Raw genomic sequence first — 26079 nt, forward strand, 5'->3', positions numbered from 1 at the left:
AGGAATCAATCCATGCAACAAACCTCGATGCCAACTCTGCCCACATATCTACACCAGCGACACCATCACAGGACCTAATCAGATCAGCCACACCATCACCGTTTCATTCACCTGCACGTCCACCAATGTAATATACGCCATCGTGTGCCAGCAATGCCCCTCTGCTATGTACATCGGCCAAACTGGACAGTCCCGCCGTAAAAGGATAAATGGACACAAATCAGATATTAGGAACGGCAATATACAAAAACCTGTAGGAGAACACTTCAACCTCCCTGGACACACAATAGCAGATTTAAAGGTAGCCATCCTGCAGCAAAAAAACTTCAGGACCAGACTTCAAAGAGAAACTACTGAGCTTCAGTTCATCTGCAAATTTGACACCATCAGCTCAGGATTGAACAAAGACTGTGAATGGCTAGTCAACTACAAAAGCAGTTTCTCCTCCCTTGGTGTTCACACTTCAACTGCTAGAAGAGGGCCTCATCCCCGCTGATGGAACTAACTTCGTTATCTCTAGCCTTACCCACTCTTGCTTGCATATTTATACCTGCCCCTGGAAATTTCCACTATATGCATCCGAAGATGTGGGTATTCACCCAGGAAAGCTCATGCTTCTATACGTCTGTTAGTCTATAAGGTGCCACAGGACTCTTTGCTGCTCCTACTCAGCTGGGCTGTTTTGCTCACCATCTAGCTTAAATATAGGATCATATCCTTCCAACTCAGGGATGTAGGACTCCTTTTGGAAACTAGCATGAGACTCAGGGAGCCCCTCAATGCCAATTGGCAGAGGGTACACCAAACCATAACTCATCCGGCCTGACCCACTCATTGCCCCAATTCACCTTTGTCATAATCTGTAGCTAAATAGTGTTGTGTGAAGTGTCATATGCAAACTGGTAATATACTGTGCCTAAACCCTAAACCTATCGTTTTGCTGGCTTGACTGTGTCTCCAATGTAAATTAAGCAAGGTGAAACCAAAGTCAATGAAAAGGACATTTACTTGTAAGGTAAACCACTTAATCTCAAAAGGGAATGGAGGCTGCACCCCCCAGGAAGCCTGCCTGCCTCTTGAAACAGGATCAATTACCCACAGAATGACTTATGTAAACAGAGCATTTGCATCTGTACTTACCTTGTGGCTTTGGACTTGAAGCTGAACGTGGGGATTGTTTAACTGGCACGTTTCCATTTATTCCCTGAGCCGCTTCATTGCATACGTTCTGCTTGACTAGCCAGGTTGTGCTATTTGCTGAGCAAGACTTAGTTAGGAGACTCTTTGGACAGATGCTGCTGTCTGTAGGGAGGGGAAAAAAGGAAAAAAGCAAGCATGAGTAATGCTTAGTATAGCAGGGATATAATGTTCTACACCAGTGGTCTCCAAAGTGGGGTGCACAAGAGGATCCATTGGGGTGCGCGGCAGGAGGAGCGCCGCCAGAGCAGTGCCATTCGGGCGGCTTTTTTTTTTTTTTTGCGTGCTTGGGGCAGCAAAAATGGTAGAGCAGGACCTGCGGCGCGGCAGGGGGTGCGTGCTCAAAAATTTTGTACTGATAGGGGTGCGCGATCAAAAAAGTTTGGAGACCACTGTTCTACACAGTATGTTCTATCATTTCACTTCCACAGAGAAAGTTATGAATGAATTTGTGGCAGCCCTGGGTACTGGGTTTCACATTTCCAGTTACCGTTCCATTTAAATGTCTATAAATAGTATCACTCTCTCTGTGTGTTCTTTCTTGGTAAAATTAAAGAAAATTGTCTAGTTTTAAAAAATTTGTTGCCACATAAAGACAACCTCTCAAATCCTTTCATATCTAGCAATATTTTGTGAACAGATTTAGATACGCAAATAGAGTGACCGAACAACTATTTTTGCTTTTCTTATATGGATTTTGCCAAGATGCACACTGAGCTACCTGGATTGGCAAATAGATACTTCAATAAAGACTACCGTAGTGGACATTTGACTGACTAAAGGTAACAACTTTCCTATACGATCACCCACGCTGGTGATAATGGGTTACGTACATAAAGAAGGAATCTTAAAATTGCCTTTTATCTCATCTAACTGTATTTGTTATTTCATTCTCCAAGCACTCTATTATAAGCATCTGAAAAGAAATCTGATATGATTCTCCCAGCAAGATGTGATTTATGCCAACAAGCGAAAAGGTATGTTATCTTCTTTGCCTAAAGACAGCTTGATGCAACACCAGAGGTTAAGATCATTTTTCAAAAACACATTGGAGATTACAAATGGGCTAGCAGTACTATTCACGCTTTTCAATCTCACATTCAATTAATATTTAATTCTCAGGAAGCATTTCTTGACCAACTACTTCTACAATTCCACTAATTTAATAATAGAAAAATAAGATCATCAGATATTTAAGACCCTGAGTCAAATTTTTCAAAAGTAAGAGCCTTTAGTGAGGTCAGTAGGAGCTGTTAGGTGTGCAGCATTTTTGAAAGGCCGGCAGGTGGTCTAAATACAGCTTTAGGAGTCTTAATTATAGGCTTTTATGTTTGAAAATTTTGATCATGGTTTCTTAAACCCTAGCTGCAAAATAATAAAATAGAGTCTAGCATAAAAGGTTTTCAGAATTGTTTCCACTGCAAAGTTGATGGTTAATAAATTATTTAAGATTTAAAACACACACACACACACACACACACACACACACACACACACACAACATCCCATCAAGGGGCTGGTTTTATGAATGGGCTAGACTACGTTCGAGATTCCTGTCAAATGAACTCTTTTATTCAAAATAAAGAAACATTTGTCCTATTTACAACACAATATTTGTTGGAGTTAAAAGTTATTTAGAAATTTAAGTTATATTTCAAACTTATGGTGCTATTTTCTTCAAAAGCACATGAACTGCCTACTATGAAGTGTAGTTTATTCTGGCATGGTTAATAGGTTATGCTTAGTTTTCATGAAGGGTACCCAGAACTTAAACTGAAGTAGTGCAAGGAAACCTTGCCGTAAGATATCCTTATACAATGTTTAGTAGTCATACCCTGGGGACATCTAGTGTATAATAATTCCCAGGAACGGTCAGCTTTGGCTTCAAACCAGTGTCTTAAAACAAACTTAATTTAGCCTGGAAGGCAACGGAACTTGGAAGTGCTACTTACAATCCTATTAGGCATGCAAGAAATAAAACACACTGCAAAAGGCTGCAGATTTTACTGGACTGCAATAGGTTTGTATTGCATTTGTTTTCAACTGGAGAAAAACGAAACACTTGTTTACACCTGCAAATTTGTTCTCTGCATCAAATATTTACAAATCTTGAATGAAACTCCTGGAATTTCAGTTGCGTACCAATAAAATGCTAGCTAGTTACTTGTACGGTCTTAATACACTAATAACTTTGGGGATGGTAAAACTAAATACATCGGGGGAGGGCAAAGAAAGAAAAAGATTGGAAAATCCCACTGGGATATATTTCACATACACTCATTGTTGCATATCCCGGTGGGATTTTCCAATCTTTATTTATATCTCTATAATCTATTTATTAGAGCATAAGCTTTCGTGGGCTACAGCCCACTTCTTCGGATGCATAGAATGGAACATATATTGAGGAGATATATATACACATACAGAGAGCATGAACAGGTGGGAGTTCATGCTCTCTGTATGTGTGTGTGTGTATATATATATATATATATATATATATATATATATATATATATGTTCCATTCTATGCATCCGAAGAAGTGGGCTGTAGCCCACGAAAGCTTATGCTCTAATAAATTTGTTAGTCTCTAAGATGCCACAAGTACTCCTGTTCTTTTTGCAGATACAGGCTAACACGGCTGCTACTCTGAAATCTATGTATCTCACTACCAGGAAGGAGGGTTAGGCACCATAAATTTGATGTGTATTTTATTATTCACTTTTGCCTATCACCTGCAGTGAGGTTAGAAGGAATCCTCCATCTGTTCTAGGCTGGGAGATGCAGTATCTAATTTTCCAGAAAATTTTAATTAGGAACATCTAGTCATATTTCATCTGCCACAGTTAGAAGTGACAACTGTGACGACAAAAAAAAGGCTGATTTGCATTTGTAGAAAGTGAAGGCCATAGGAAGATGAAACAAGATGATTAGTCAGATTTTTTACTTTCAATCCTGTTCAAGACACCTAGGTATCTCCAACAGCATGCAATGTTTTAGGGTGTAGTCTAAGCCAGTGGTTCTCAATCAGAGGTCTAGGGCCCTATGGGGCCTCAAGCAGGTTTTAGGGGGGCCGCCAAGCAGGGCCAGCATTAGACTCGCTGGGGCCCAGGGTAGAAAGCCGAAGGCCCATCGCATGGGGCTGAAGCCCAGGGTTCTGAGCCCTGCTGCCCGGGGCTGAAGCCTGAGCAATGTAGCTTCACGGGGGCCCCAAGCAACTTCCCCACTTGTTACCCCCTAACGTCGGCCCTGGCTTTTATATGCAAAATACCAGTTATTGTGGTACAGGTGGGCCATGGAATTTTTATAGCATGCTGGAGGGACCTCCGAAAGAAAAAGGGGACCTCTGAAAGAAAAAGGTTGAGACCTTCTGGTCTAAGCCACAGGGATACATAGACTTATTCTGTCATAAATGAAAGAAAAAGTCAAGTGTTTTCAGGAGGCAGAACTATTACAGTCTCAAAGTCAGTTTAAGAGTACAGATTTTTTTAAAGTCATATTAATGATTACTGAATTCACACGTACATTCCCATGCACACTGTCCACAGCAAATACAGTTTCTCACTGTTGTGGTGCTAAACTAATTCAAGGATATATTCCACAGAAGTCTTAACTAATATTTTTTCGACACTTCACAAAATGAGAAAAACGATTTAATTATCTGACTACCCAAGTCCTTAATTAAATATTCTTTTCTGCTTTGCAGAGCAGTTTCAGTAAGGTTGAAACCTGAGAGAAAGCTAGTCCGACAGATAAAACAAGAGAATGAACTGCAGATATCCTGAAAGGCCAACAATTTTAGAATAAAATGATGTTCGTCAAATTGTTTTCAAAGCACTTACTGTCAAAGTTTAATATTCTTATTACACCACTATCTTGCTTTCTTAGATCTCCTGCAGTTTTGATGACTATCATTTGCAATAAAAAAGGCAGGTTGCTTATCAAAAGATGATAATATTGCAAAAGCTTTCCAACCAGCTACCCTGGATTTGCTTTTGGAAATAGAAAGTATGGAAAAGGAAATCCAGTGGATTAATTTCTGATCCACACAGATGTACTGAGCTTCCACAGAGCTGAGCTCATTAAGCACATGGGAGGCATTAGCATCCTGCCCCTAACTTTATGTAAGAAAACTACACCAGTTCTAAGATTGCCAGGGCCTGCAGTAAAGGGTGAAGGATTTGCTCCATAAAGGTACAAGTCTTTCCCCAAAGGTATCATTTGGTAGAGTGAGATATGTGGTAAGAAAGTCCAATAACCCAGAACAAGCCACAGCACATAATGCGAGCGTATAGTAATTCTGAATACTTTAAGTAAGAAAACGTGACCCAAAAGGGAGTGGGACTCAGAACACCTGGATTCTACCCCTGTCTACCTGCTCAGCTCCTCTTAAAAAAAAAAAAAAAAGTGATGTATGTATCACAGTGGACACTCCAAAAGCAAAGTTCCCAAAAATCAGTGGGCACTTTTGAAAATTTCAGCATAACATCTGATCTGCCAGATGGAGTTACATAACATTGCTTACCCAACTTTGTAAAGCGATGTAAGAGAAATATGGATGAAAAAGTGGTATGAACATTTTATTCTATTTAATACAATTAACTTTATGAGGCTGATTTGTGAAGATCCCTCAATTCAGACTCACATCTGGTAAGTGCAGTTTTGTGAATAAAAAAGAAGCATGGGCTTACTTGATATAATTTACACATCTAACTATAGTCGCTGATTTACTAGCACAGGGATAAGCAACCTATGGCACGTGTGCCAAAGGCGGCACGCGAGCTGATTTTCAGTGGCACTCACACTGCCCGGGTCCCCTGGCCACCGGTCCTGGGGGCTCTGCATTTTAATTTAAATTTTAAATGAAGCTTCTTAAACATAGGGTTACCATACATCCGGATTTTCCCCAGACATGTCCGGCTTTTTGGTCCTCAAATCCCCATCCGGGGGGGAATTGCCAAAAAGCTGAACGTGTCCGGGAAAATACTAGTCCCCTGCTTACCTTAGAGCGGCTCCGGCAGGCTGCGAGCTGCCGGCGGATTCCCCCGCAGCGGCAGCTGCTGCTGCTCCCCCCAGACACCTCAGCTCTGTGCAGCTGAAGAGCCGAGCTGCCCGAGCGCTACCGGCTTGAAGGTTTGCCGGGCAGCCCCCAGACCCAGCGCCCCCATCTGGGCGCTTCCCCTCCCGGGCTCCGGCTGCGCTGGGTCTGGGGGCTGCCCGGCAAACCGTCAAGCCGGTAGCGCTCGGGCTAGGAGGGAGGAGGGGGAATGCCGGGCGCTCAGGGGCGGGGGCCAGGGCCCAGTGGAGTGTCCTCTTTTTTTAATTTTTAAATATGGTAATCCTACTTAAACATTTTAAAAACCTTATTTACTTTACATACAACAATAGCTTAGTTATATATTAACTTATAGAAAGAGACCTTCTAAAAACATTAAATTGTATTATTGGCATGTGAAACCTTAAATTAGAATGACTAAATGAAGACTCGGCACACCACTTCTGAAAGGTTGCCAACCCCTGTACTAGCACAATAAGGTAGACATGTAAATCCCATCAGCTGCATTCACTAAACTGTACATGCAAGAAAGGACACAATTCAAGGAAACTGCAGGATTTCCACTGGTTTTGGAATGAAACATGGAAAACCAGAAGTTTCAAGCATCTTTGATACAAAACTAGAAAGAGCCAGCCCCAGCTCATGAATAGTAATTGTTAGAACCAAACATGGCTTTTTCAGGTTTAATTGAACCTGAAACTAACTAAAACTCAGGGTGTGAGGCAGGAAATCTACACACATTCAACAGCTGGGGTGGGAGTGTGTGGGAGGGGGAACTGCTGACTTGCCCTCAATTGATTACACATTTGTATTTTGAAGCAATTGTCCGCTACAAACTGTAAATGCTTTAAAGAGAGAGTCTGCTCACTCTGTTCTGCACAGAGTTCTGAGGTTAACTTAAGGTGGTGCTTGCAGTGGTAAGCCAGTGATTAAATGCTTTAGGCAGTCAATGATGCTGTTAATAAGAGAAAAGCAACTCTCTGGGTAGGTCTACACTACAGCAGCACAGCTATCGGGGGGGTAGCAATGTAGTGTAAACAGTTCCTCCATAGATGGAAGGAGGGTCTCTGTTGATGCAGGTAATCCACCTCTCTGAGAGGAGGTGCCTACGTCGACCAAGAATTCTTCCATCGATTTACTTGGGTCTACACCAGGTGTGAGATCAACCAAACAACAGTGCTCAGGGTGTGACATTTTTCAACGCTCTGAGGAAGATAGCTAGGTTGACCTAATTTTTAAGCATAGACCAGGCCCTCTACCAGAGGACTAGTGGGTGGAATATTCAAGAGGAAACTAGTTTTGCTTCTCTGCAAAAACCTAGTTTGCTAAAAGTGTTGTGTAAGTTTCCACTGGGCAAATATCTGGGATTATGTTTGAAGAGTTGAATTTAGGCATTGAACAGATATTTATTGGCAAAACATATGCCAAAGAGCAAATTTAAGTAAATATTAGTTCTGATATGTGAAAATTGGTTATTTTTACTATGCTATTCTCTAGACACAAGCAAAGAGATTTTGTATATTGCAGTAGACAGTAGAAGCACATCCCCTCCCCCCAACCTTCCACAAACCTTCCTCCTCCTCCCCCCATTATTTTCAATGGTTAAGTGTATGTTATACATCCTGCTAATGTTCTCTGGGCTACATTAATTCCCTCTTCTTTTGCTGTATACCATTTGCTGCAGGGAATAAATCAATCCTCACCAGATTTGTTATATATCATCTTAGAGGAAACAAGAAGGCATTTACACTGTTTTCTCCTTACTAACAATGTTTAGCGTCTTTATTGATAACGTTAATAGTGTATTTCCAAAAACATTGTTTTGTTTTCATCTCAGGTTCAATTTCACACCAACAATATTCAAGCCAAAGCCTGAGCTGGATGCTGAATACTTACTACCCAATATTTTCTGGGAGAGGCAAAATATTTAACAAGTGGGTATACAAGTCAGCCCACTTAATCTAGAAATGTTTTTCTGGTGTTGTACTTCCCCAATTACCCAAGCATGACCAGTTGGTACAACATCAACAGAAGGGTACTAAGTATTCCGTTTTAATAGAGGTTGTGCAACATATAGATGGAATAAACAAGAATATAGGATTTTAATAGCATACTTAAAGCTAGTAAACCTAAAATTAGATTCCAAAGCATTGCTTTGGCTTATGGGTGTGAATGAGACACGAATAACCTTTCCTTTTCAAGGATGGTCAATTCTTGATATCAGGCAGGGTGTTTTATGATTAGTCATCGTCACTACCCTTTCTGCTTATAAGTTTGACGCAGAAAGGAGTAGAAGAGATAGGGCAACATGCATGTATGCACACACAACCTGTTGTAGAACTCATGCTGGAAGATAACAGCTGAAATGCAGAGATTTTATGTACAGTGGTTGCTATTAAACTGTAAAGTTTTGCCAACAGTTACCCCATATGGGCGTCGCCCTATTTTGTCCCATACTTCAAATAGTAGGTATCTGTGGCAACTCTGTGATAACAGTTAGTCAAGTTGAATTTTCAATATCTTCTTGATTTTGCAGCCTTCATTATAAAAAAGGCTATAGAAGTTCACAGAAATTACCCTTAAAATTTTATTTAAAAGGTAAGAAAATGTCAATCCTATTTATTTTTTGAAGTATTCTACAAAATTATATAATACTGAAAGTTCTCTTAAATTCTATAGAATAGTTTAATACAAAATACCCTTACTAATCTCTTATAGACTTTTCTATAAATGTAGGAGAAGGCAAAATTTTCCATCCTCTTTATCATGAGGAACCCCCCCTAAAAGGCCTTAAATCAGTTTTAGGACTTCAAACAAAAACACCCATACAAACACCCCTCCCCTCCCACCCCCCCACAAAAAAACCCACCCTGAACCCCACACAAACCTGGAGGAATTTAACTGATTAAAACAATTTGAGTGAATATATGCAGAAGATTATTTCTTCTGCAATACTCATCCCAAATATACAAAGAAGACTGCCAAACCAAGTAAACTCATTTTATACTAACACACACCTAAACCGAAAGAGGTTGATCTGAGGAATTTAAAATAGTTGGACTTTCTAGTATTTTTCTATATCTATCAATTGCTTACGTCCTTATTTAACCAACAGGTTTTCTTAATCAAAATCACATGTGTAATCCTTCAGTCTTGACACAGACACATTCTCAGAGAGGTCAATAAGAGTTTTGCCTCCCTGAGAATTGTAGGATGAAGCTTTAAGGATAGAGTGGAACATCAGCAACATGATCAAGATTTACAGCAACAGGTTTTTGGATCCCAACCTGGAATCTTGATGTACTGTACATCATGCAAACTAAGTGACCAAAGGGGAAATTCAATACTAATTCACTAGAAGTATTACACAGACACTGGGCAATTTATAAAATCCAGGAGCTTGCCAAGAGTCAATTTATCAATCCAGTCTTGTGTGTTGTATTGATCCTCCTCACTTGGCCCTGATCCCATAAGCTGCTCCACACAGGCAAACCTATATGCTCACTCTGAGCCCAAGTAAAATGAAGGGATCCAAAGAATAGGGTTTACATACATTACTTTCAACATTTTTTTTGAACTTCTGGTTAAAACAGTAGTTTAAAAAAACCTCATGGTATTGTTTCAATAAGATAAAAGCATTACCACAAGATTTCAAACAATCCCTTGAAATCTTGAAACTGAAATCTGTGCTCTTCACAGAAAGTAAAATTATTCTCCATTATGGGAGCACTCACTAATTTGTTACAGTACAGTTCCACATCAGTGTTAATATGTGGGGGCATCTTTTTGTTCTATATTTGTACAGCACCTTGCACAACAGGCTCCTCAGTGCTAAGGTAATACAAATAATAAATAATATTTGGGGGTCAGATAAAAGGAAATGGGGGGGGGGGGGAGGGAGAAAAAAAGACTGACAAAAATGCAGCACACGTGAAATTGACTGTTACCAACCAGTACAAGGTCTTTCCAATAAGAGACAGTTTCATGTTTGAAATGAAATGCAAGTCCAGGCCATATATGCTCTTCTATTGCTAATTATTATAGTTTAATAAAATTAAACAAAAAGCAAAGCAATCATATTTAAAGTATGATAGTAGGTACGATGACAGTGCTAGAATTACATTCTGCTCTCCAAGAGTCACTTATGATTCTGCATTTTGAATATCACTGAAAATTTATGGGCATTCCAACCTAAAGGCCTGAACCAAAAAGACAATGAGCAACCACCTTTACATCAAGTCTCATATGGCACATTTCAGTGCTGGAGGAAGTAATCTATACTAACATTCTGCGTGCACTAGGATAATGACCTATTGATGACAGTGGTTATCAACAGGGCGGATTTACGGGCAGGAGACTCGGGCGACTGCCTGGGGTGCTGGACTTGGGAGGCTCCGGGCTCAGGGTGCAGTTTTTGTTGTTAGTGACAAAATGGAAAACAGAATGTTTGAAGTAAAAAAAAAGTTACAGGTATTCTGTCTGTGGATTCATTTTTCATTAACTTCCTAGAATGTTCTGGACCTTTGTAGAATCTCATGGAACTTCCCAGACTTTTTGAGAACTACATTTTCCTTGAACTCCTAGAATGTTGTCACCCATGTCCTTGTTGCTATATAAAGAGTGGGGCGTCACCAGTCAGTCACATATAAAAACAAAGTGAGAGCCCAGCTGCGCTATAGGGAACCTTGTTTTATTGTGTAATTGTGAAAGTGTACTTGTGTTTTAAGACTTGAAGAGTGTAAGTAGCAACTAATAAAAGACATATTTAATGAGACACCAGAGATATCTATCAAACCCCTATCTATGCAACAATATAAAAGAAATACTATTGCTTCTTGTGCCATGCTTAACACATAATGTCTGGTGACTTTCTAATACGGTCGGTTTTCCCCTGTAGAAGATAAAAGATGCTCATGAAGAAGCCTTCAGGAGCTCAGTATAGGAAGCGAAAAGCTCAATTGCAATCTAGTTTGCAGCAAGGAGCAAATTTGATGGGAAAAATATCTGAAACAGAACAACATAGACCAGGCTTTAGGCAATAGCGATCGTTCCAGTGCAGAAGAAATTGAGGACCAAAGCGTAAATGATGGCAGTTCTATTACTAAGGAATTAGCAGATTTACCTGAAGCTAACGAATGGAAATATGAGGAAAGTGAGAGAGAGAAGAAAGCGAAGAGACCAAAAATGAAAGCACAGCAGGTCTCAAAGGCTAACGGCGCACTGGCTTTATCTTCTGGTCCTGCACTTTATGCCTGCATTATCTGAGGCAAGAACTATCACATGAGAATTGGACATTTTTGATACTCATCATGCTGTAGCACAACACATGGTAACTGAATGGCTTTGGCACTTACACCATCGTCCTTTGAGATGTACAGTTGCCATTCATTCATAACATTTGTACGGTTACACTAGTTAACCTGGAACATGAGATTATGCTTACAAATATTAGTTTTAAATCGGAAGAAAGCTCTTGAAATAGCATGGAGCTAGAACACACCACACGATCCATTGTCTACAGCAGGGGTAGGCAACCTTTCAGAAGTGGTGAGCAGAGTCTTCATTTATTCACTTTAATTTAAGGTTTCGCATGCCGGTAATACATGTTAATGTTTTTTTAGAAGGGGTCTCTCTCTAAGTGTATATTATATAACTAAACTATTGTTGTATATGCAAGTAAACAAGGTTTTCAAAATGTTTAAGAAGCTTCATTTAAAATTAAATTAAAATGCTGATCTTACGCCGCCAGCCTGCTCAGCCCGCTGGGTGGGAGGTTCAGGGCAGAAGGCTGGGTGTGGGGGGGTTCAAGGCAGAGGGCTGGGGTGTGTGTGGAGATGCAGGGCAGAAGGCTGGATGTGGGGGCAACTCAAGGTCAGGGCAGAGGGCTGGAGGGTGTGTTGGGGGTGCAGGGCAGAGGGCTGGGTGTGTGTTGGGGTGGGGAGGTGCAGGACAGAGGGCTGGGGTGCTCGGCTCGTGGGGGTGCTCCCAGCCCCCTGCCCTGAGCAGCTCATGGCAAGGGGCTGGGAGTGATATGACTGTTCCACCCCCTTCCCCCAGACCCATCCCTACTTCTCTCTGCGTCCTCTACGGAGCAGCCACCACGCTGCGCTTGGCTCTGCTCCTCTGGGAGGAGGCGGAGGAGGGGCCGGAATGCACCACGTTGTGCGAAGAAATGGGGGAGGGGGAAGCTTGGCTGCCGCAGGACCAAGCTTCTGCCTCCTGCCCCCGCAGGGGAGAGCGGTGGGGGGGCGGGGGGGGCTGAGTGTGGGGGGGTGCCGGGACCCCCCCCCACCGCTCTCTCCTGTGGGGGCGGGAGGCAGAAGCTTGGTCCTGCGGCAGCCAAGCTTCTCCCTCCCCCATTTCTTCCCACAGCGTGGTGCATTCCGGCCCCTCCGCCTCCTCCTCCTCCCCTCAGTGGGCAGCAGTGTGCCACTCAGAATCGGCATGCATAGGGTTACCATATTTCAACAATCAAAAAAGAGGACGGGAGGAGCCCCGCCTAGCCCCGCCCCTGTCCTAGCCCCACCCCCGTCCTGTCCTAGCCCTGCCCCTGCCCCTTCCACTCCCTCCCACTTCCTGCCCCCTCAGAATCCCCAATCCTCCCCCCCCACTCCTTGTCCCCTGACTGCCCCCCAGGACTCCACCCCCTCCCTAAGCCTCCCTGCCTCTTGTCCCCTGACTGCCCCCTCCTGAGACCCTCCCCACATCCTAACTGGCCCCCTAGGACCCTACCCCCTACCTGTCCCCTGACTGCCCCAACCCTTATCCACACCCCCACCCCCTGACAGCCCCCCCCCAGAACTCCTGACCCATCTAAACCCCTCTGCTCCCTGTCCCCTGACTGCCCCCTCCTGGGACCCCTGCTCCTAACTGCCCTCCAGAACCCCACCCCCTACCTAAGCCTCCCTGTTCCTTATCCCCTAACTGCCCTTTCCTAAGACCCCCCCCAACTGCCCCCCAGGACCCTACCTCCTACCTGTACCCTGACTGCCCAAAACCTTATCCACCCTCCCCCAGAAAGCCTGCCCCAAACTCCCGACCCCCTCCCCCCCCCGCTCCTTGTCCCCTGACTGCCCCCTCCTGGGACCCCTGCTCCTAAATGCCCTCCAGAACCCCACCCCCTACCTAAGCCTCCCTGTTCCTTGTCCCCTAACTGCCCCCTCCTGAGACCCCCCCCACCTGTACCCTGACTGCCCAAAACCTTACACCCCCAACCCCCAGACAGCCCCACCCTGAACTCCCTGACCCATCCAACCCTCCCCCCTGCTCCCTGTCTCTTGACTACCCCCCCCCCCGAACCTGCCTGCCGCTTCTCTGGCCCCCGGCCCCCTTACTGTGCTGCAGAGCAGCGCGCTCGACAGCGGGGGAGGGGAGCAGGGTCGGAGCTCCAGACGGCGAACGGCCGGCGATCTGTGAATGCAGGGAGGGAGGGAAGGGAGAGAGAGGAGGGGAGTGGTGTCAAGTTTCAGGAGAGAGGAGGGGGGAAGTGAAGGAAGGGCTCTGGCTGTCGGAGCCCCGGCTGCTCTGTAAGCCGCGCGCATGCTCTGCATGGGGGGGAGGAGGGGAAGTCCGGACATTGACAAATTCCCCCGGACGCTATTTTTAACCCAAAAAAGCCGGACATGTCCGGGGGAATCCGGACGAATGGTAACCCTAGGCATGCAGGCCGTAGGTTGCTGACCCCTGGTCTATAGCCAAGCTCTAAAATACAACCGCATTTGCTCCAATCCGTCAGACAAGCACCTACAAGATCTCTATCAAGCATTCTTAAAACTACAATACCCACCTGCTGAAGTGAAAAAACAGATTGACTGAGCCAGACGAGTACCCAGAAGTCACCTCCTACAAGACAGGCCCAACCAAGGAAATAACAGAACACCACTAGCTGTCACCTTCAGCCCCAACTAAAACCTCTCCAGCACATCATCAAAGATCTACAACCTATCCTGAAAGATGATCCCTCACTCTCACAGATCTTGGGAGACAGACCTGTCCTCGCTTACAGACAACCCCCCAACCTGAAGCAAATACTCACCAGCAACCACACACCGCTGAACAAAAACACTGACCCAGGAACCCATCCTTGCAACTAAGCCCGATGCCAACTCTGTCCACATATCTATTCAAGTGACATCATCATAGGACCTAATCACATCAGCCATGCCATCAGGGGCTCGTTTACCTGCACATCTACCAGTGCGATATATGCCAGCAATGCCCCTCTGCCATGTACTTTGGTCAAACCGGACAGTCTCTACTCAAAAGGATAAATGGACACAAATCTGACATCAGGAATCATAACATTCAAAAACCAGTAGGAGAACACTTTAACCTGTCTGGTCACTCAATAACAGACCTGAGGGTGGCAATTTTGCAACAGAAAAGCTTCAAAAACAGACTCCACGAGAAACTGCTGAACTTGAATTGATATACAAACTAGATACAATCAACTTAGGCTTGAATAGAGACTGGGAATGGCTGAGCCATTACAAACATTGAATTTATCTCCCCATATAAGTATTCTCACACTTCTTATCAAACTGTCTGTACTGGACTATCTTGATTATCACTTCAAAAGTTTTTTCTCTTACTTAATTGGCCTTTCAGAGTTGGTAAGACAACTCCCACCTTTTCATGCTCTCTGTATGTGTATGTTTATATATATCCTCAATATATGTTCATTCTATGTATCCGAAGAAGTGGGCTGTAGCCCACGAAAGCTTATGCTCAAATAAATTTGTTAGTCTCTAAAGTGCCACAAGTACTCGTGTTCTTTTTTCTAGAAATTAATGACATTGTTATTCATATCACATATTTAACTATGTTCCTTCAGCTTAACTTTATGTGATTTGCCTCTTTCATTTATGAAACCATCAAGAACTCTTCTTTCATGTGCTTAGTTCATGTCTGACAGAAACTTATCTCAAATCTTTTGTGACTTTGGTTCGAAGACTGTGGGAAAATACCCAAAACAAAACACGTTTAAAAAAAATTTAGAGAGTACATAGTAATGATCTTTATCTTGGGAGACTTTTTATCATTGGATTTTTATAAAATAACGTAGGTAGGTATATGTGTAAGTAGTTCAGCCCAACATTTAGGGGTATTTTTGTGTGTCCCCCCCCCCCCCCCCCCCGTCTCCATAAGCAGACAGTTCTGTTATGACGACTTACTGTCATCCCTTCCTCTATATTGAAAACTGACATCATGGATTAACCATGTCTTATATCACTGGGTATTGCAGTGGTTCTCAACCAGGGATACCCGGACCCCTGGGGGTATGCAGAGGTCTTCCAGGGGGTATATCAACTCATCTAGACATTTGCCTAGTTTTACAACAGGCACTAGAGAAGTCAGGGCAAAATTGAATTTCATATAAACAATGATTTGTTATTACCAGGGGCATAGCCACAGTGGGCCCACCAAATCTGAGCAGGGGTGTAGTGCTGCCACAGCGACCTAGAGCATCACCCAGGCACCTGAAATCCAGAATGAAGCTATGCACCTGCCCTTCAAAAAGCGACACTCAGGCAGCTCTGCCTTGCCATTTTCTGAGCCGCCCCATGCGCATGCCCAGCTTGGCAGGTGAAGCCCTGTTTAGGGTTGCAAACTTTCTTATTGCACAAAACTGAACACCCTAGCCCCACCCCTTCCCAGAGGCCCTGGCCCCAGCTCACTACATTCCCCCTCCCCAGTGGCTTGCTCTCCCTCACCCTCACTCACTTTCACTGGGCTGGGATGAAGGAGCAGGTGAGGGCTGTAACTGGGGGGGGGGGATGAGGGGTTTGGGGTGCAAGAGGGGGCTCCAGGCTAGGGCAGGGGCTCCGGCTTACCTCCAGCGGCTCCCATCAGCAGCGCAGCAGGAGGGCTAAGGCAGGCTCCCTGCCCGTCCTGACTCTGTGCTGCACCCCAGCTCCTAGTCGGAGGTACGGAAGGCGGTTCTGCGCGCCGCTCAGGGCGGGGGCAGCGCGCCGAGCCCTGTGGCTCCCCCGCCTATGAGCCAGACCTGCTGGACACTTCCCGGGCACAGCACGGAGCCAGGACAGATAGGGATTAGCCTGCCTTAGCTCCTCAGCACTGCCGATCTGACTTTTAATGGCCGGTTGGCGGTGCTGATCATAGCCACCAGGGTCCCTTTTTGATCAGGTGACAACCAGTCACTCTAGCCCTGTGCCTGGGGATACGGGGGCTAGGAAGAGGGCATGACAACATCAGGGGAGAAGCTGAGCAAGCATAGTCTGTCCTTGCCTGTCCGCCTGAAAGTCAGGGCCCACCCAAATTTTCACTCTTAGTTACAGCACTGGTTTATAGTGCTCTACATACTAAACACTGAAATCTAAGTACAATGTTTATATTCCAATTAATTTATTTAATAATATTATGGTAAAAATGAGAAAGTAAGCAATTTTTCAGTAATAGCGCGCTGAGACACTTGTATTTTTAGGTTTGATTTTGTAAGCAAGTAGTTTTTAAGTGGGGTACACAAGACATATCAGACTCCCGAAAGGAGTACAGCAGTCCAGAAAGGTTGCGAGTCACTCAGGTATTGTGTCTGAGCGCTGATTTTCTTCTTCCTCTTCCTCCTCCCTATCTCTCTGTTGGCTTTTAAAGCTTCCTGCACATGTGACTGGGGAAAAGAGGAAACCAGTCAAGTTTCAGTTGCTTTTGTAAATCTCTCCCTACATCAATGGAAGTTTCAATTGTAAAATATACCTCTGCTGAAAGGCACTAACCGTAAGCATTTCCGTAATGACACACAGTGGATTTTTCCCTTTATCCTCATGGCATTACTCTGGAATGTGAACAACACTGCAAATGTCTTCTTTCTAGATCACTTTTCCCCACTGGAAACATTCTGCTTAATGCTTATAGCCAGGATCCCAGTGAAGTCAAGGGGAATCTTTCCATTGACTTCAATATACTTTGGGTCAGGCCTCAAATGTTCTGATTTATCATTTTCTAAAGAGTCCAATTCTGCAATCCTTAACATAGGGAATCCTTACTCTCACAAGCAGAGCTGTTACACTCAGTGGGATTACTTGCATGAATATGGGCTGGAAAATCTGGCTCTAAGAATATCTTTCATTTCGTTCATTTTCTTCAGGGTACCAGTAGGGTTACCAAGCGTCCGGTTTTCAAAAGGACCCTGGCAGCTCTGGTCAGCACAGCTGACTGGGCCGCTAAAAGTCCGTTTGGCCGCAGCGGTGCAAGCAGGCTCCGTGCCTAGCTCCTGGGAAGCAGCAGCATATCCCTCCAGCTCCTAGGTGAAGGGGTAGCCGGGGGCTCCACACACTGCCTCCACCTACAGGTGTAGGCCAAAAGCCTAATGGGAAGAAATTGTCTCAAGTAAAATTGTACTCCATTTTGCTTATCTTGCCACCTTTGAATTTGTAAGAAGAAATTGTTCTGAGTTTATTTTTTGCTGATTGTGTTAACATTGGTTGCTAGAAGGATAGAAGTTGCCTGTAATTGCCTTATTTACTATTTGGTGTGAGTGAAGAATGTATGGTAATTAACTGAGAAAGGACAACTGGGCCGGATGGTCAAGAAGGGAGTGGGGGAGCCAAGAGGCACCAACTTTATTATCAATCACCCGGATGGCAGATTGACGACCCTAAAGCAAAGGCATACAGCCCAAGGACAAGATAAAGGAGTTGATCCAAAGGGACAGATAAGAAACAGCTGTGGATCCTTCCGGTAACAACTCAAAATAATGCTAATTAAGAACAACCTTGACTACCTCGTGATTAACAACTCTGGGGTGACACAGCAAGGTATGGGAATTTATTACTATAAAAGAAGTGCCATGGGACTTTGGGTTCGTTCTGCATCAACATCAGAGCGTTGAACATGTTTGACAGAGGCCCAGTTCCCCTCCCTCGTGTGCAGTTTCAGCTGGCCACTGGAACTGACCGAGCAACAAGAAGGACCGGTAACTATAAGATCCAGCTGCAGAAGTGTGTGCGTGTGCACAAGCATAGGCTGATTTCAGTGCTTAAATTGTACCCTCAATAAACGCAGCGTATTGCCTTATCCCCTTTAAAAAGATTCCCTGTGCTTCTTATAAGCATAACACAGACGCCACCCTGAGCACCAGCTCCCCAGCTCCCATTGGCTGGAAACCATGGCCAATGGGGCTGCAGGGGTAGCACCTGCAGGCGCATGGGGCGCCCCTGGCTGCTCCGCCTAGGAGCCGGAGGGACAGGCCACCACTTCCTGGAAGCCACGTGGACTTCTGCCATCCCCGGGAAATGGCAGGGCCACCTGAGGTCAGCACAACCCGGAGCCTGCACCCTGAACCCTGTCCAACATCACAACCCCCTGCCCCAGCTCTGAACCCATTCCAGCACTCAAACTCCCTCCCAGAACCTGCACCCTGCACCTCCTCCCATGCCCAACCCCATACCTCAGCTTGGAACCCCCTCCTGCACCCCAAACTCCTGCCCCAGCCTAAAGCCCCCTCCTGCACCCCAAACCAGTCATCCCCAGTCCCATCCCAGAGCTCACACCCGCAGCCAGAGCCCTTACCCCCTCCCGTACCCCAACTCCCTGCCCCAGCCCAGAGTCCCCTCCCACACTCTGAACCCTTTGGCCCCAGCCTGCACCTCAAACCCCTCATCCCCAGCTCCCGCACATCCAGCCCTCACCCCCTCCGCACCCCAACCTCCTGCCCCAGGCTCGGTGAAAATGAGCAAGTGAGCAAGGGCGGGGGAGACCAAGCGACAGAGGGACAGGGAATGGAGTGAATGGGGGGTTGGGCTTCAGGGAAGGGGCGGGGTGGGGGGCAGGGCAAGGGTATTCAGTTTTCTACAATTAGAAAGTTGGCAACCCTAGATACCAGCAATATACAAGATAGCTATCAGGGAATTATGCTCTGTAACAGAGTAAAATCTAACATTCCAAATACTATTGGAGAAGCCCTAGTTCAAAATAATAATAATAGAGAAAAGATAGAGTTCTTAATGTCACAAATACAAACAGCTGTAGTTACAGTGGTAGTTGAGGTTCTAAAATACAGTGAAAATGTTAGTGTATTTACATTCCCTTTTTTAAGCTAATATAGAATAATGGTATTTTTAGATTTTCAAACATTGGGCAACAGGCTTCCTAATAAAGAATAACAGCTAAATATAAACTCAAATTCCTTCATTCCTTTATTGCTCATCATATGAAAATGCTGCATTAGAATACATTTTAATGCATACGTATAATGTCTTCTGTAACCTTCTGGTCCGTCACTCTGACTGGCTGTTGATCTGTGCAGTTAAGACATCTCTTAAGCAACTTGCTTATTTTAAAAATAGCTACATACATTTTAAAAGATGAACGCAGATATCTTTCACTGATCGAAGGCTCTCTGCTACTAGGTAATATTTTTAGAAACAGGATGCTGCAAGAAAATACCTCAGAGCCCCAAGAAGAGAAAAACAAACTAATTAAAGAAGTTTTAAAACTGACTATTCCTTTGATTAATTTAAATACAAATTTACAAATCTTAACGATTATACCACATAAAATAAACTGTGAGGTAAAGATTCAGTATAAAATCTTCCTGAAATATAGAAGAGACACAAAAGAGCCATAAAAGAAAATTTCAAAGGAAATTTCAACACTTTAACCAAACTATTAATAATAGTGTAAACCATCTCTTTTATTTCTAAATTCTTCTTTCCAATTGCAGAAATGGATAACATGTGAATGGCATAACCACTTATAGCCCCACTAACTCAAGCATGAAAAGAAAATCACGACTCTAAGACCTGTGGATTCAAATATAAAAAGATTTAAAAGCAATGCCTTAATTCTAGAATGCCATGCCCTGGGGCTAACTCCATAACAAGGGCCAGACACTAATATTTACTGCTGAAAGACAACCAATCATGTAAAAAGGCAAGTATACCTTAGAAAATCATCCCGTTTGTTAGAGCAGACTGAAGCAGGCTGTGAGTCCTGTGCTTGCTGCCAACGACATAGGTAATACCAGCATTGCCTATCTGCAGCATTACAGCTGCTCTGTTTAGCATGCTTTTTCTAATTGTTGGGGCACACAGCCCATTTTCAGGCTACTTAAGTAGTCCCAGCTTGCTGCCAAGTAATTAATAGCCAACATCTACAAAACACAGAACAAACAGCAGCTCCCTGGGAACGTCTGCAGCACCAACTCAGAAATATAAAGAACTCAAGCTGCAAACCCCACAAGAATGCCAGTACTTCCTGCTTTTGACCTGGTTGGAAATACCATAAGAATAGCCTCAAATGGCTGATTTAAGCAAATTTAGGGCTTCCTGTGAAACCATTCAGTTGAAACCCCTCCTGCAGTCTCCTGTCATTCTTCTCTACTATACTTGCCACAATGGTGACAGTTTTGATGTGGACATTGCCTATGAAGACTTAGACCTCCATATATCACCAGAGCATAATGACCATTATTAAGGAAGTAAGTCATATTCACATAAGTATTGTCTTGGATTCAAAAGAAAAATTAAAACAATCTCATCTGCCAGAGAACATTGTTTTCCTGTTCAAATACTCACTTCAGACTGAACGTTAAACAGATTTGCATCAATTCTTTCAACTACTCTGGGTAATTAAATGCTAATTTACTCTGCTTAAATGTTACTAAATGATCAGGTTGACAGAAATAATAGAAATCCAGAAAGTCCAAGCCCAACAGTTTAATGTTTTTACATTGTCCAAACCCTTTGTCCCTCTCCCTGCCCCCACCCAAAAAAAATGTATTTATTTCAATACATCATCAACTAGTATTAGCACACATCACTTGATTAATTCCCAAACTGGAAATCCTTTGAAGTTATTTTTGATGCAAAGACTTTGATAATTGCTTATCGGAAGCACTGCATACTGAAAACAGCTGAAGCGTCATATGACAATTTAAATCACTTTCCTGTCCTGGCATTTATAGTATTCCTAAAATTAAGAATAGGAACTTTCCACAAAATCCCATGCTACTGAAAATAAATGCTGAAATAAGCCTCCTTGTAAATTTACCAGTGTTTCATGAAGGCAAGCGTCTTTGTGTGGGGTTTGGCAGCGCCTATGCAGCATCCATTGTGGCCTGTCTGGGAAAGGCCCTCAATCTCCCAAGCCCTTCTTTCTGCAAATACCTTCGATTTATCAAATTAAAGCTTCTAAACCTTTGGCTAGGTAAAAAAAGGCAACTTAAAACCAACAGATTGTTGCCAACTCACAATATTTGGTGTTCTTCTGAAAGCTTCAACATCATTTCATGGTAACTGCGGTCCCTCAAAGGCACTCATTCTAAGCTCCCAGCTTCTCAGCCATCACCTCTCTTGGGCAGAGACCCACATCTCTCCCTCCCGACCAGGGTTTTTCCAGGCTGCACAATTCTGCCTGCCTACATAGTTATATCCTCAGCAAGCCACACTGTTCCAACAGGCCAGCACCTGCACTTTGCTTTCTCCTTGAAGGTTATGAGCAGCTGTAATTGCTAGCAGTCACAAGTTACCACACAGCTCTTTATAAGCAAGCACATTTATTCTTAAGGTAAAAGCATTACAGAGAAAACATTAAAAATAGTAAATATATGCATGCTAAAAGCTTACTAGAAGTCACCCATCAGTCTTATACAGCCTCACTAGATTAAGTTCTTCCAACTCCTCCCTGAAAGGATTGGGACCCCCCTTGAATAGAAGGCCCTGTCCGTTTGCTGGATCAGAAAGAAGACCCAGAGTCAGTTTAAACTCAAGCTATTTATCCAGAAGTCCTTTCCGTCTGTTGGTTGCTGGAGAACCCAGTTTGAACTAGTATATGCAAGCCTCTGCAAGTAGAAGAACTTTTCTGGAGGGGTTACAACTTGAGTGAAATTGCCTAATTACACCTCCTCCCCCTCCCCCCCACATACATACTGTTCTTAGCTCCTGAGGGAAGCTAAGAACAACAGCCTACTCTTAGCTTCTCCTGTTCACTCAGACATGAATCTCACAATATGGTAGTATCTCTCTTAACAGCGTTTTACAGTAAGGCCTCCCCTTGTGCATGAAGTCCATGTCCTACTTTCATGTCTTCTGCTTTACCTCAACAACGCAAGCAACCTAGCTGCAATGCAGCACAAGCCCAAAAAAACTGTCAGCTATTAACCGAGGCCTCCTAGTAACACACAGGCAAGGTCATGTTAAATTCCGTTGTGGAATATACGAGTCCATTTAATATTTGGCGTTTCAAGATCAAGACTCTCAAACTTCATCCCTCCAGTTTGCATCCAGATTGTTAGCATGTATGTTCATATTTTAACCCAATGTGAATTGAAACGGCCAAGTAATAAACTCCTGAAACACACACACACACACACACACACACATTGATTGATTATAAACAGCAGCTGGGGCAGCACTGCTACAACACAGAAATCCATGCTCCTCAGCAATGTCAGGCTAGTACAGCTAGTTTACTTATTTAATATTGATCAGTTTCTGTAACCTAAAAGGCAAGCGCTGCCCATCACCAATTGTTCTATTGCAGAGGTTCTCAAACTTTTTTTTCCCCCCCACAGACCACTTGAAAATTGCTGAGGGTCTCGGCAGACCACTTAATGATCTTTCCAATTGTTGTTTGTACCGTTAGCTAACTATTATAAAGCGCTTTGGATAAAAGCACTACATAAAAAAAATCTTGAACTTTTTTTCTTCTACAAATAAAAGCACACAACTCATATTTTAATATCAGTAGTTGTACCTTTCTAATGTGATGGATGTGCCCTCTCTCCCCCCCCCCCCCCCCCCGCCACAGCAGCCCCTGAGCTGGGGCTGGGAAGGAGGGGGGAAGTCTCTCCCGCTCTCCCCTGTCACGACAGCCCCTGAGCTGGGGCTGGGAAAGAGGGGGGGGGTCTCTCCCCCACCACAGAGATGAGGCTGGGGAGGAAGGCCATCTCTCCCCGGCAGCCGCAGCCCTGGAGCTGGGAAAAGTCGCCTCTCTCTGGCTGCCGCGGCCCTTCACATCCCAAATTCCCCCCACTCCCTCTTCTCACCCCGCTGCCCCCTCCCACCTATCCCCCCCCAATGCCACCACCTCACCTTACATGTGCATCTTCTCCAGGGTCCAGGCACTTAATTAGTGGAGCCAGGCAGGCGTGGCTCCACTAATTAGGTGGGTGGCTCTTCATTCTCTCGTGTGTGGCCATCCAGGTGCACAACTTAGAGGGAACTATCTGCGGACCACACTTTGAGAACTCCTGTTCTATCGCACATCACTCAGATGGCAACTAACCTTAAAGAATTTTGCTCTTAATACCATGTGAACAGAATTTGACCACAATAACCATCCTAGAAATTTTTTCCCCTCAAAAAGCAAAAAATGTATGCATACTATGTACAAGGACCATACGCAATACTATCATTTACTTCCAACGCAAAGCTGTGCTCATCCTGCCAATTTCCTTTCTGCAGTAATGTTTTACAATACAACTTTATGAAGCATATTCTTTCACACACCGTGTCCCCAAAACAGGTTCGTGTTACAAAGTTGAAATAAAAACAATACAAAAGCAGAGAAGGGGAAAAAATGTAAAGAAAAAAATTCTTGCATCCATCATGGTGAGATTGTGCAAAGGTGCACAGAAGATAGTACACGAATTGAGGGAGTTAGGAGAGGAATAAGAGACCAGTTCTTTGAGCTAAGACACAAAATCAGAATGGTTTTAAAAAACGTCTGGGCCTGTGCATTGGTACATGAAATGAATGAGGGAGCCAATGGAGTTGCTTGATATGGGTGACATGTCACACTTTGTACCTGTGAGAAGTTTGGCACCAGCAAAAGCTGAAGTTGGGAGTGTGGACAGACCTGCAGAGTTAGCTGCATAGTTCACCCCAAGCTTCCGCAGCAGACTGCTCTCAAAACCCCAGACCAAACCCAAGCACATAGAAGTTCTCTCTTCTCCTACCCCTGCCAACTGGTTCTGTGCTTTTCAGAACAGCCAGGGGTGATGGGCTTTACAACGTATCTCCTCACAAATCTATTTCATCTCTAATTTTGGATTAGATTCCATTTTCAAAAAATATTATAGTTTGCTCTTAGGGTCAGAGAATGTTTACATTGTGTGTCCTGCACAGTAAGCACTTATCAAGGCTGAAATTACAATGCAACTATATTTTTAACACTATTCGTTACTGCAAAGCAAGTTAGAAAAATAAGCATAGAGTAAGTGAAAGTGGCCATTGCAAGACCACATATAAAGAATTACTTGGCAAAGCAAACTTGTCTCTCCCAAATTAACCAGGTGTACTTAATTCATGAACCACTGAGAAAATAAATATTTCAGACACAATACTGATTTATAGCAACATAGTCTAGGGACCTTTCAACTGTAAACAGAATTGTTGCTGTCAGCTCAATAGCAAACCAGAAATAGAAAGCACTTAAATATCTGCAAACTCAATTGTTTGAGAGTTGAGGTGAAAATAGCAAGATGAGCAGAAAGAAACAGTATTTTTGCATGATGAACTTAGCAAACACTCCAAGAAAAAAAAAAAAATCTACAAACTGATTAGTCAGAACAAACATGTTCCAAATGTATTACACAATCAAGCAGCTGAATTTATAATATGTTTATACTTCTAAGGCACCAGATATAAAACTTTGCTCTTCATTTGTCTTTGGACTAAAACACTATTAAATATTCTGCAGGTAAGAACTCAAATTCAGAGACTAACAATCAACAAAAACAATTCAAAAATCCAAACAAGCCAGCCTTACCTAGATCAAAAGACATGGTTTTCATGTATGCGAGATACCAAATTCACTCTAATGCTGCTGTATGCACCAGTAATCGATTTCACAATGTTAATGATCATATGACAGGTTCACATATACCCCCATTTACAAGTTTTGTAGACCATTGAGAAGGAGTTCTAATCAGATGCTGGGTATATACTGAAAGTTTACAGTTCAAAGACATAGCATGTAATACGCCCCACCTCTTTGACGGCATGCCTGCTTTGCTTAGGAGAGAGAGCGAGAGAGAGAGCGAGCGAGCAAGCAAAACTAACAAGAGAGGAGAGAGAGTCAGTTGGAAGAGGTTTTATTCTGTTAAATAGAAAAACAAGGGAATCAACTTACGTAACCTTCAAACCGCAGGAGCAAAGCACAGGGAAACACAGTAAGTGGTTTTCATCTAATGCCTCAGCTATTTTGGAAGTTTCTACAACTGTTTTAATTTCACCACTGTATAAAAAACAAGGTTAAATGATAAAATCAGTAGCCCTTTCCTCTGGTTGGTACTTACAGTCCCATTGTTACTAAGTGACTTTTGTTTCCAAAATCCTTTTCATTGTGCAAACAGAGTGTGTTTAAACTGCTTCTTTGAACTAAAGTAAACGTGAAGATTAGAACTCCAGAGCAGAGGTACAACCGAAAAAGATTCTACAATATATTCATAAAATGCTGGCCTTTTTGGTGTAGACTGGAAATAGAATGGGGTCAGTGGAATGAATCCAGTTTTAAAATAGTAAGGCTCTTACACCCTGTGCTTGGCGGTGCCCTGGTACATATTTTGATGGCATCTCAAAAAACTGACATGCTGCAGCACTGCAAGTAGCTAAAAAGCTCAATTTTTGAGGAACAGTCCTTGCCACAAATACTGAAGGAAGGCACAGGGTCAGAGGATGAAGCCAGTACACTGGTAGCACTTGAGGCCTACTGTGCCTTCCTCTTCACTCTCCTCTGTCTCAACCACGTCTCTCTTCTGACTCTTTGCTTGCAAGTAAATATAAGGAAAGAGATAAATCAGAGTCAATTTTGTATTGTGCAAATGCAAATCATCTTAGAAAAGTACAGACATGATAGATGAACTGGA

General features: G+C 43.6%; 1 protein-coding gene and 1 long non-coding RNA gene across 3 annotated transcripts in view; one reads left to right on the forward strand and one right to left on the reverse strand.

Annotated features, from left to right (window-relative positions):
- FGD4 (FYVE, RhoGEF and PH domain containing 4) overlaps positions 1-26079 on the reverse strand; it is a 204501-nt gene that overhangs the window by 69959 nt on the left and 108463 nt on the right. The window contains exons 1-2 of one of the 2 annotated variants that reach the window (XM_054034424.1): positions 24981-25108; positions 1141-1302 (exon numbers count right to left, since the gene is read on the reverse strand). In XM_054034424.1, the coding sequence (XP_053890399.1) occupies positions 1141-1302; positions 24981-25005 (187 nt within the window). In that variant the 5' untranslated portion in view covers positions 25006-25108. Of the gene's footprint in view, positions 1-1140; positions 1303-24980; positions 25109-26079 lie in introns of those variants that run through there. The other variant, XM_054034414.1, reaches the window with a different exon arrangement.
- Positions 25303-26079, forward strand: part of LOC128840440 (uncharacterized) — a 29742-nt gene continuing 28965 nt past the window's right edge. Inside the window, exon 1 of the long non-coding RNA XR_008445650.1 lies at positions 25303-25383. This is a non-coding gene — a long non-coding RNA (uncharacterized LOC128840440). The remainder of the gene's footprint in view (positions 25384-26079) is intronic.

This window comes from Malaclemys terrapin, chromosome 1 (assembly GCF_027887155.1).
Source record: "Malaclemys terrapin pileata isolate rMalTer1 chromosome 1, rMalTer1.hap1, whole genome shotgun sequence".
NCBI lineage: Eukaryota > Metazoa > Chordata > Testudines > Emydidae > Malaclemys > Malaclemys terrapin.